This window comes from Arachis hypogaea, chromosome 14 (assembly GCF_003086295.3).
Source record: "Arachis hypogaea cultivar Tifrunner chromosome 14, arahy.Tifrunner.gnm2.J5K5, whole genome shotgun sequence".
Lineage (NCBI taxonomy): Eukaryota > Viridiplantae > Streptophyta > Magnoliopsida > Fabales > Fabaceae > Arachis > Arachis hypogaea.
In genome coordinates, this window is record NC_092049.1 from 93,484,814 (window position 1) to 93,497,185 (window position 12,372).

At 32.6% G+C, this 12,372-nt stretch overlaps 1 protein-coding gene across 4 annotated transcripts; it reads left to right on the forward strand.

The window, feature by feature from the left end:
* Positions 1–1,094: 1,094 nt before the first annotated feature.
* LOC112743511 (uncharacterized) lies at positions 1,095–8,420 on the forward strand. Of its 4 annotated transcripts, none has more exons than XM_072214304.1 (5): positions 1,107–1,361; positions 1,888–3,708; positions 3,868–4,326; positions 7,892–8,088; positions 8,170–8,420. In XM_072214304.1, the coding sequence occupies exons 1-5, from the start codon at positions 1,356–1,358 to the stop codon at positions 8,342–8,344; spliced, it is 2,658 nt and encodes an 885-aa protein (XP_072070405.1). In that variant the 5' UTR covers positions 1,107–1,355; the 3' UTR covers positions 8,345–8,420. The 4 variants fall into 4 exon arrangements, with proteins under 4 accessions (XP_025648530.1, XP_072070405.1, XP_025648531.2 ...); XM_025792746.3 differs by having other exon boundaries at positions 1,124–1,381; XM_025792745.3 differs by having other exon boundaries at positions 1,095–1,361; positions 1,888–4,326.
* Positions 8,421–12,372: the final 3,952 nt, after the last annotated feature.

The window sequence follows — 12,372 nt, forward strand, 5'->3', positions numbered from 1 at the left end:
AGACCACTTGATGTATCAACTTACTTTTTTAGTCTAATACTCTCTCGGTAACTTGCACGTCTTGTGGCCAGGTTGCTGCCTCTATTCTTCGCTCATGTTTTGTCTTTGTCGCCTAGCATAGTCTTGCGAAATCAGTTGGCGACTTCTGTGTGAATCTTTCATTGATATACTTGTCACTGTAATTAACCAAAACATTCATATAAGCATAGTTTTATATTTTTGTTTAACAACGGAAAGCAAATAAAAATAGGTTTTACATTATATTTATGTGAAATGAGAAGAAGAGAAGATGAATAAAAGAATAAGAAAGTTTTTTTATGCTGTAGTAACAGTAATGTGAGATGAGAGATACTAAAGTAGAAAAGATATAATTATAGAAGTTTCATGAACGAGAATGTATGACGTAAGAGAGAAGATGAGGGAGTGGAAGTATAAAAGTTCGTTGAAAATGAATGTATGTGATAAAAAAGAAGATACAGTGAAAGTTTCTTAACGTAGAATAAGTGAGATATAGTGAAAAAAATTATTACGAAAGACAAAATTGGAAAAATTTTGGACATCAAAATTATTTTGCTATTCTATATTGTTATAGATAAAAAATCCTAAAATTCTTTCACGTTGAAATATTTTATTTGGTGCTGATGAAAAAATTAGGATGAATACCTATTCTGGTCCATGATCATTTTTTCGAATGATTTCGAAGCCTTCGACAAAAAAATATTCTTTTTCGCCCTTGATATTTAATTTCGTGGGATTGATTAATCCTTATGTTAATAATCTCTTTTTAAAACATATTTATGTGACACGTTAATTATTAATATATCCTCTATTTAATTTTTGTAGGTAAAAATAATTTAAAAATTACTAATATTTTTTAGTTTTACATCATAAATTTAGTTAATCTATTTAAAAAAAGTAAAAAAATATAAAAAATAAACGATATTGACAATTATCTTTTAAAAATAACGAGATATCCAACAAAAAAATTTTACCAATCTTAATTAATTTTTAGTAAATAAATTAATAATTTAACATATTATGTAGACTTATTTTATTAATATAAAAATATTAATAAAATAATTAATCAATTTCATAAAAATAAAATTAAGCCTTTAGGTTTTTTCTCAAAAAAAATTAAAGCGATTTAGCTTTCTCCTAAAAGAAAAGAAAGAGCTTGGTATAGTCAAGAACTGCTTTCTGGCTTTCTGGCTTTGATCATCGTTTTTGTTCTCCTTCTTCATATCTGCCTCTTCCCCTCTTTTTCAACATGCGTCACACTCGCCGCTTATTCTGTCACGTGCCTGCAGCGTAAAGGGAGGGAAGCGACCACTTGAGTGTAGGGCTTGTCGTTGTTGATGAAGGTATGTATTACAATTTTGAGGTTAGAGCTCAGTTCCATTACCAACTCTGATTTCAATTCCTTGACTTACATTGATTACAAATAGGGACTTAATTAGTTTAATAAGAATTACTGGGGTTCGCAAACGCCGTGTCCGGGCGAGTTTAGTAATGATAAAAAAATACACGAAGATTTGGCTTTTTTTTTTTTAAGTAATGACAAAAACATATTGAAAAAGAAAAATTCTTGGAGGCAGCAATTTTTAGAATTTTGGCTATCACTTGACCACCACAAACATTAAATTATTTTTAACAAATAAATTTTACTAATTCATGTGTTCAACCTCAGAAAAATGTGGGTGCAAACGGTATTAGTTCATGTAGGCAAACTCTGATAAATATAGTGCAAATTTTATGCTTTTTGTGTGCGAAACTCCTGTCAATATAGGTGCAAATTATTACTGGTTAAGTACTGGCAAAAAATGATAATATTTGCTGGCCATGTGGCATAGCTCATTAAATAATAATAATTGCTTTTTTCATTGCTAGAGAATGGAGCATGGATACATTCTTGCATTGCCTGCCCCGAAACAGAAAGAAGATGTGATTAGTGAGGTGAAGTCCAATTGGAAGAAGAGAGTAGTGGATTCCAAGGTGACGACACCAGTTGAAGATTACATCCAAAGGAGTGGCAATGAAATTGGAACTGGAGAGACCAAACCCAAAAGAGAGTTTGAATCAGCCACATGGATAAGTGCAATTCCAAAGTATGGAGAGGAAGTTGCAACAGGAAGCAGAAAAGCCAACCGGAAGAGATCCACTAAGAAGAATGCGTTGGTGGAAGATAGCATGGTTCTTCCTCTCTTTCAAAGCAATAATGAGAATGTTGATGCTGATTTAATAGATTATGACACTGAGGTTGGATCCATTGCATTGCCAGATTCGGGTATAAGCTTCCTTAAGGATAAGCCGCTACAGGAGATTGGAAGTGAATTTGAAGCTGGAAATGTTAAATTTGAGAAGAAAAAAAGGAAGAGAGCTGGTGACGGGAAGATGCAAGATAGTGGGAATGATGCTGAAGAGGCCGATGCTAAGAAAGCAAGACCACTTGCTACTTTTAGATACGTCTCCCCATACTTTCATAATGATGGTGGGAAGAAGATTAAACAACTGGGATTTGAAAGTTGTGATGATTCTGTTGCTCTGACTGCAACTTCTAGAGACTTCCCTGAAAATGAACAGCGAGAAAGTGGAAAAGATGTTGCAAACATTGCAGTTAGGCCCAAAGGGAGGAGAAAGCCCAAGTATGAAGAAATTTCCAAGGAGCATTCTGAGGTTCGAAGGGTTTCTCCATACTTTCAGAATAATAATATGAAGAAAACAGTTTATGAGGAAGTGGCTGACAAGAAACATGATTTTCAGCTTGTCCCTTCAGTGGGTACCCATGGAGACATCTTACAAGACAATTTGGGTGATAATGAAGATATACTTGTAAATAGCATGATCAAATCGAAGAAGCATGAGCCTGTGGAGGAGCATCAAATTCAAAGGGTGTCCCCTTTCTTTCAAATTAACAGTGAGAAGCTTGATTCCAAATCACATTGGCATGACTGTGAGACTAGATCTGTTTCTTTAATATACACCAATGGGTGCTTCCTTGAAGCTAATTTGACTCAGAATGGAAAGATTAAATCCAAAAAGAAGCAAACAGGCACCGCAGATAAGCTGCATGAGAACAGAAGCGCTGCTGAAACAAGTGGTGTTTCACCAAAGACGAAAATGTTTGATCAGGAAATTATAGCCCATGATGCTGTTATACCTGTTTTCCCTTGTTCAAATAAAGATGGGGTTGCAATTAAATCTAGGAAGAGGAGAAAGGCTGTGAATCAGCGAACTGATGTTGAACAGGATGAGATCCGGAAGGTTTCTCCTTACTTTCTTAAATACAATGAGAAGAAGACTGTTAGTGTAGAATCACTTGACCACGAAGGTAAATTTGATTCTGTTGCTTCAGGTGCTTGTGGAGTCATTATAGAAGACAATGAACATATTGCAAAAAGGATCAAACCCAAAGTGAAGAAACCTTCTAAGAAGCACACTATGTTTCAGCATGCTCATACTAGAAAGGTTTCCCCTTTCTTTCAAAGTGGCAATGAGTGGAAGGCTGATGATGAATCATGTTATAGTGGTGAGATTGGATTTATTGCTTTGTCAGGTTCTGGTGGAAGCTTCCCCAAAGATATGCTGCTGGAGGATCTAAATGGAAAGATTAAATCCAAAGAGAAGAAGAAAACCATTGCAGATAAGCTGCAAGAGAATGGAAATAAGATCGAAATTAGTAATATCAATTATAAGAAGAAAGTACCCAAGGTTAGGAAAATTTTAGTCAATGGTGCTGTTAGATATGTCTCCCCATATTTTCATAATGCTAGTGGGAAGAAGAATAATGTTAAAACCTTGAATGATGAAGGCAAGTCTGAAGTTATTGCTTTACATACCTCTCAAAACATAATGGATGATATATCGCAGGAAACTCATAACATGAGGAAGCATAAACAACGGGGCAAACATGAAAGCCATCTGGGTTCTGTTGCCTTAACTGCTGCTTCTGGAAACTTATTTGAGGCTGGACTACAAGAAAGTAAAAATGAAGTTGGAACAGTTAAAATTCTCCCCAAGAAGAGAAAAAGTAAAAGACCAAAAGCATTGCAAGATGCAGATATAAAGGTTTCCCCTTACTTTCAGAACCAGTGGTTAGTAGGATGTGAACAAGTTGACAAGGCTAAGAAAGGGCGGAAAAAGTGTAACATAATTAATAAGCAACTTTCAGCTGAAGAGAAGAAGGATGAGGCATACAAAAAAAGAACTCCTGATAATACATGGAAACCACCACGTTCGCCCTTCAATCTCCTTCAAGAACCTCATGCTTATGATCCTTGGAGGGTGTTGGTTATATGCATGCTTTTGAACCGTACTACTGGTGGACAGGTACATTCTTATAATTTTCTACTTATATAATACCAGGTGGAGGCTCTGATTCTTTGCATTATTACTTCCCTAATTAGTCCCTATTGTTTGTGAATGTATAAATATTTTCCTTGGCATATATTTGGTGTGAAGCTTATGATCTTCATAGGGGAACTTCCCTCTCAAACATGTTGAGATATTTTTTTGGTTGCTTTGCTTGGCTTTTGTATAGGGAAACTCTTATTCCCAATTTTGTATCATCCTTCTCCTCATCCTAATGAATATTCTTTACACAAAAAAAAAAAAAAAAAAAAGATTCCTTGGCATAAATCGAGCTATTGCGCTTTTTCATAATAGCAAGAATATATATGTAGGAAGAAGTCTGTTTTTCAATCACATACTCCTTGCAGTGGTTTTTAGCCATGCCATTTGTTGCTATGCTTTAAGGGCGGTATAAATTTGGGCCTAACTATTAGAGCTAAGAGAAGTAGATATTCTTTTGAGAGATACTAAAAAGTATGTTTATAAACATGTAAACAGTCTTAAGTGAAAACATTAAATACAGGAGCTTGAAAGTTGCAATATCTATACCCAGATGGGAAGAACATAAGGTGCGATTGTCTTGAGTTCTTGAGTAGAGGTGGATTTCAAAGTGGTTTCTCTCCCTCTCTCTTCTTTCAGACTGTAAGAACCTGATACCACAGCAAACAGACTAGATAGAAGTAGCAGAACATGAGAATCAGAGTGTATAAGATTTAAGTATTAGAGAAGAGAGTAGAAGAGAGAATGAAGGAACAGAGGAGCTGGAAGGTTTCATGGCGGTACCATTCCATTTTATGTGAGTGTATTAATGTAAGTAAGAAATGCAGACAAATAGAGAACAAGGTAGCATTAGAATGGCTTCCACTCTCTTAGAGTCCTCTCTTAAATACATTGTCGATTCTCTCCCCTATAACCAAATTCACCCCTCATCCATGCTCTTCCCATTAACTTTTACAGCTGTCCTATTTGTCGCAACAGCTGGTTCCTCTCTGTTTTCGCCCACAACTCTCTTTTCTTCCAAATTAACTCTGTCTTCATTTGGGTGTTTAATGCAGACATTCATCATGATGGAAGTTCTCTCTTTAGTCCGTAAAAGAGAAACTTAAATATGTCACTCAATTTGGAAAAGAGAGGACTATCTTTGTATGTGTCTATCACTCAATTTGGAAGGGAGAGGACTTTGTATGTGTCTATCTTTTAATCTGATGTGTCCACCAAAGTGTTGGCATCATGTTCGGACCCCAAATATTAGTATTGGTAGTAATTCCCATTTGCAAGTTGCAACTAATGTTCTCCCATTTGAGAGTATTTTACTGTTAGGAACCTGTTAGAAAGAGAAGTAAGTGGACTGGTGTCAAAGGGGCCTTAATTGTAATTAAGTGTAAGTTGGGATGGGTATTGTAACTAACTGGAGAGAGAATGTTTAGCTTTCAAGGGAAGGTGGATGACTGTATAGGTAAGGGGAGAGATATTGAGGGGGAATATCTTAGATTTCGAATTGGAACTCTTTAATACCTAGCAACTTTTTATTCTAGAGTAATACAAACACACAGATGCTTCCATTTTCTTCTTCATCTGATACTAGGTTCTTATCACACAGATGAGATTAAATCATAAACTAGTGAGCATAGATCACCAAAAGAAGTTTTTAAATAATAACTACGAACATTACTGGCATATTTATTCATTTGTCCTTTTTGTTCATGCACTCGGTTAATGTGTGGGTTCTAGAAAATAGATGGAATAGTTTTTGTTTTTGGCTTTCCAAACTGTTTATTTAGGTATATTACCCATTAATTCTTGGAAAAGAATGCTGTATTCAATATGAGATTGAAATGAGATATAACCAGTTGCTGTTTTATTCTCTCCAGTTCTTGTGCTAAGTGGTAGAATTGTCTCTTCCAATGGACATCTAAGGATGACTTAATGGTTTTAGTTCTTATTAATGCTGATGTAATTAATTGTACTCTTAGTTCTTTCTCCTTTTTTGTCAACATTAGTGATATGCTCCAGCTTTGGAATCTTATGCCTATTACAAGAGAAATACTTTGTCTCCATGATATATTATTGTAAATATATCAAATTTAGGGATATGTATTGTTTTGGTCCCTAAAGTTTGGGGTCAAAATCAAAATCGTCTTTAATCTTTTTTCTAATTCAAATTCTAATTCAAAATCGTCTTCAATGTTGCATTTCGAATTAAAATCATCCTTTTAACAATTTTCAGACAAAAATGCCCTCTTCTTTGTTCTAACTCCAATCTGATCATCTACTACCACCCTTACCATCACCAATACCAACGCCCCTTTACTCCACCACATACCAGCACTCAAATTCAAGAACACAGCAACAATATAGCATTCAAATTCAAACATCTATCTATTTCATCCATTATCAACAACAGCACAACATCCAAATTCAAGAACAACATAATCTATTGCAACCTAATCTTTTAAATTTAACAACAACAACAACAACACAGCAGTCATTTTTTTTTGAAAGAAAGAAAGAAAGAAAAAATTAGTAGAGAGAGAGACAAGAGAGAGAGAGTGACGGAGGACGAAGAAGAAGAAGAAGAAGGAGAAATGGAGAGTTGGGCAGTGGCGGTGATGGAATCCGCTGCCACTGCCACTGGTTGGGTCACTAGAAAGAGCTGCTGAAATCGCCGTTACCACTGCTGCTGAAATCGTCGTGGTCGTTGCTGGTTCTCCGAAATCGCTGTCGAAAAAGGGAAGAAGAGGAAACCACTGCTGCTGAAATCATCATGGTCGTTGCTCTGGTTCTCCAAAATTACTGTTGAAAAGGGAAGAAGAGGAAATCTAGAACCACAGCCGCCGCTGCTCTTGCTCTCTCTCTCTGATTGCTGCGTCAATGGCAACGGCGACAATCAATTCCACCGGCACCGTCCCTTCTCCTCCACTCTTCTTCTTCCTCCTCCTCCTCCTCATCCTCCTCCTCCTCCTCCTCCTCCTCTTCTCATTCACGCTCTCTTCTTCTCTCTTCTTTTCTTTTCTTCTGATTTCTGAATGTATGTGAGTGAGAAGAACATTAGAAGAAGAAAGAATGGGTGATGGAGATGGTGATAGGGTTAGTGAGGTAATGGTAAAATAGTCAAAAGGATGATTTTAAAAATAATTTTAACATTGAGGACGATTTTGAATTAAAAAAACAACAAACCCCAAACCTTAGGGACTAAAACGGTACTTATTCCTCAAATTTATTATATGGCTTCAGTTTGTTTCAAAGTTTGGCGAAATCTTCTTAGTAATAATGTGCTAAAGCTTTAAATACTCTGTTTAGCAAATATCCTTGATTTCCTGTACACCAGAGCTATAATTTATAATAAGTAATGCACTTTGTATCTTTGTCCAAACATTTCATTCATAAGGCCTGCTTAATCTTTAGCTGATGCGTATTAGATGTGGTTCTGGTGTCTTTGAAAATTGTTTTCCTAAATTATGTTTACTGCCATATAGAATTACATTTAATCATATTGGACCATGTAAAAAGTTGATGTAATCATGTATTATTTTGCACATTGCAGGCAGGACCGGTTATATTGGACCTGTTCAATTTATGTCCGGATGCAAAATCTTGCACTCAAGTTGAGCAAGAGAAAATAGAAGAAATAATAAAGAGCCTAGGTCTCCAAAAGAAAAGGTCAAGAATGTTACAGCGCTTTTCTGAGGAGTACTTGAATGGAAATTGGACTCATGTAACTCAATTGCATGGGGTTGGAAAGTAAGTGGGCACATCTTGTTTATTCAGGTAGTGCATCCCATTATTCTTCCCTTTTGTTGATATTGGTTCTCTTTCAATCAGGTACGCAGCTGATGCTTATGCTATATTTTGTACGGGAAAGTGGGATCGAGTAACGCCCACTGATCACATGTTAAACCATTATTGGGAGTTCCTTCATGAAACCCATGGGATGGGATATGATAAGGAGCTTGATGTAATGAAAATACCGGGAGAGAATGTAATTTCTAACATGTGAATCACTCGTGAAAATACCACATTAAGGTATACCTGCTCCAGTTGTGTTATTGTTAATAACAAAAGTCATTATCTTCTATTCCTGTTTTATCCCTTCCCCCCTGTTTTTTTTTTTAAGTAAATGTTTGGTTTTAGTATATCATCAATTGCAAATGCGTCCCCCGCCCTCTCTCCCCCAAGAACTTGGAAACGTAATAACTTATGATATAGTATGTGTTTGGATTGATACATAAAATTGATTTTGCAAATTTTATTTTGATTAAAAGTAAGTTGGTATTAACATAATTTATGTTTAAAAATTTTTATATTAAAATGAATTGTAGTAAACTAAATATTGTGCTTATTTGGATGAGTTTCTATGAAAAAAATTTTTTCAAGTGATTTTTTAAAGAGATCTTTTAGAAAAATAAAAGTAATTTTATGTTTGGATATCTCATAAAAAAATATTTTTTTATTTAATAATTATATTTGAATACAATAATATAAAAATATATTTTTTCTTATTTATTTGTTAAAAATATTTTTTAAATAAAAAATATAAATTGTAGCTTTAAAAACGTTTTTTTAATTTTTATTACTAAAATTTTGTTAAACATACTAAAAAATAAAAATAAAATATTTTTCTTTGAAAAAATATCTTTTTCTAGCCGTTAATAATACTCAAATAAGTTCGTTATTTGGATTATATTGTTCAAAATTATTTTTGAATAAATTACTGAAAATGATATGAATTTAAATAGTTATTTTATAGTATCGTATTATTTTAGAGTAATTCACCAAATTAGTTTCTTAAAATTTTTAAAATTGAACACTTTAGTCATTCAGGTTTTAAAATACATAAAACAGTCTTCAACATTTATTTTTATTGGATAATATTTGGATTGACTTTTTTGAGTAAAAAAGTACTTTTCTTAAAAAATAAATTATTTTTATTTAATTTAAAACATATTTGGATACGTTTTTTAAAAAAAAATACTTTTATTAAAAAAAGTGACTTATTTATTTTTTCTAAAAATTAACAATACCTTGCTTTTAAAAAAGCAGAAGTAAAAGACATTTTTGATACTTTAAATTTTTTTAAAAAGCCTATCTAAATGTAAAATAATTTTTGTCTATTAAATTTTTTTTAAAAGATAAAAAATTAAATACCATTTTTTAAAAGCCTATCTAAATATGAAATAATTTTTGTCTGATAATTTTTTTTAAAAGAAAAAAATTAAGTACTTTTTTTCAAAAGCTAATCCAAATTGACCCTAAGTCGTACACGTAGTCTTTAAGTATTTATGTGTACGAGTTGGACAAATCAATTTCCAAAATAATACAATAGATTTGAATATCAAACGTAAAAAAGAAAAAAAGACGGCAAAAATGAAAATTCAAACATTCCACTGTATAATAATACATTGTAACTCATCAAAAAATATAGCTGGAATGTATGATTAATTGATGATTTACATAAACAAATTGCAACAAATAATACATGAACACATACCTATTGTAATGAATACATGACTAAAATTATGAAACATTCAATGAGTGTTTGTCTACAATTATCATAAAGTGATTTTTTCAACATTTACTACATAAATATGCTAATATGCACATATATCAAATTCATAGTATTTTAATAAAAAGTTAATCTATTCATTCATTGCTTTCTGTAAAATCAAAACCAAGAATTAAATTTAAAGATTTAAGACTAACTTCTCTTATAACAGAAATAATTTAAAATATAAATAAGCGAATTTAAAATATCTCCAGAAGAGAGCTAATTCACAAATAGCGACTATCCTTATAATACAAGATCAATACTAATTATTCTCTCTAAATTACTAAGCAAAATAGTAACCCAAACCTCATCCAAAGAGCTGAAGATGTCAGCTATAAATAGTAACTTTGGACATTAAGCACAGTCTCCTTTTTACTTCCTTCGGAATCCTTTTCTCAAGATCCTGAAAAATTATGAATAGCATAATTGATCAGAAATTCGAAATTCAAAAAATCAATAATAATAGTTCACTGATCTGATCAAATTTAGCCAAAATTATTTAAAAATAAAATATATTAAAAAGATATAGCTGAAGAAGAAAGTTTGTAAAATGATAAAGCCAACAAACTTTTTTATTGTTATGCTTGGAAAAGACACTCTCATCCACCCACCTATTTTCCTTCTCAAAAACAATTTAATGACATATTTGAGAACTTAAAAACTCAACTTTTCTTCAAAATTATAAACATGAATTCATATAACATGAGACAAAAACAAAAACAAAATAAACAAAAAAGAGTTCTAAATATGAAATAAATCCAATTACAAAAATAGAAAAAAAATCATGAATTTGAGAGAGAAGAATGTACTCAGAAATTTATAGGAGTATAAGGGAAACTTTTCGAATATACCAAACACTAATATAGCTGAGAATCCATTGCGTGCTCTCTCCCTGTGAGCTACACCGTGTTACTCCAATACTTTCTAAGAGTTGGGGTAATCAAATACTCCAAAGTCCAAATTAAACAATCGACACTAAATTGCATAATCACAAAGTAAATTTTAATTGTAGGGTGCGCCACAATGCCCTGCACCACCATCACGACGACGGATTGAAAAAATTAAGAAACGGGATGAACAACTAAAAAGCTTCGGTGAACAATAAAATTAAGTAATTATAAATAAGTAAGAGTAATACATATGATGCATGATAGTTAAATTTAAAATTTGAAAATTAATAAAAAAAATTGAAAAATAAATAAAAAGGACATTAATTAAAATAAGGAAGAGAATACAACACATTATTGGTAATGAAAGAGAATAAGTGGAGGAGTTGTGCGAAGACATTACAAACATTGAAACTAATATTACTTCCTCATAATCCAATATTGATGCAGAAGAGAGCACCATAATCCATATATGATACAATTCTGCACAGAGAGCACCATAATCAATGTAACTCTCAAGCTTTCTCTTTTAAGACACGTGAGATTTTCATTATTAATAATTTCGTATTAGATTTAACTATTTATTATTATTATTAGACTAATTATCATCTATACTCATGAAAGTTGAAAACATTGACATATCTATCTGTAAAAGATGGAAATTATCATTTATACGCATAAAAAATTAGATTTTGCAAGTAAAATTATTCAAACTCTAAATAATTAAATAAAATTTCTAAACTACCATTGGTGAGTCTCATCCTCTTCAATTCTTCATCTATAGCTCTTTTCCTGTGTCACAACTTACTCGTAGCTAAAACATTTTACCCCAATTTGTTTTTCAATCATTCACTCGGATGAAAGAGAAAAATGGAAAGAGGAGAGGGAAGGAAGAGGCGAAGCGGAAAGCCACTACTGCCATTGTAAGACCCATAAAAATTATAAAAGGATTAATTGGATAATTAATCATTAAATTAAAATAGTTAAACGCGCTCGGATGGGTCAAAAATTAAAACTTAGAAATTTAAAATTGTAACGATGATATTTGAATTTGGAGAATTTTTTCAAGTGAAAAAATATAATTTTCTGTGAAAAAATGCGTAAAAATGCATACTGGTATTTTAGTCGGCAGTATTGGCTTAAGTTTGTATATTTAGAATAAAAATCCAAACTATTATTTTAATGATTTTGACCCGAGATAGGGCCAATGGTAAAAACCACAACGGGCGCACAAAATAAACCATTCTCCCCCATTTCTTTGAGAGATACACGGTTAAAGAAGAGAGAAGAAAACACAAAGCCCTAACTCCACAAACTTCAATCTTCCATAAATTTTGATCCAGGGTTTCGATTGCCGTACCGTTTGTGACCAAAATTTTGGTAAGCATCTCCCTCACCAAACTGTAGTTTCATTTTTCCATGAGAATCATATTTTTGGCTTGTGTGTTCATGAAACTTGGTAATTCTTGTATTTAAGGGAGCTCTAGTTTGAGTTCTAGTTAGGTTTCATTACCAATTTTAGTGGGTAAAGATTCGCTACTATTTCCATGTGTTCATAAAGTTTTATGAAGTCCTAGAGATTGAGTATTGTGT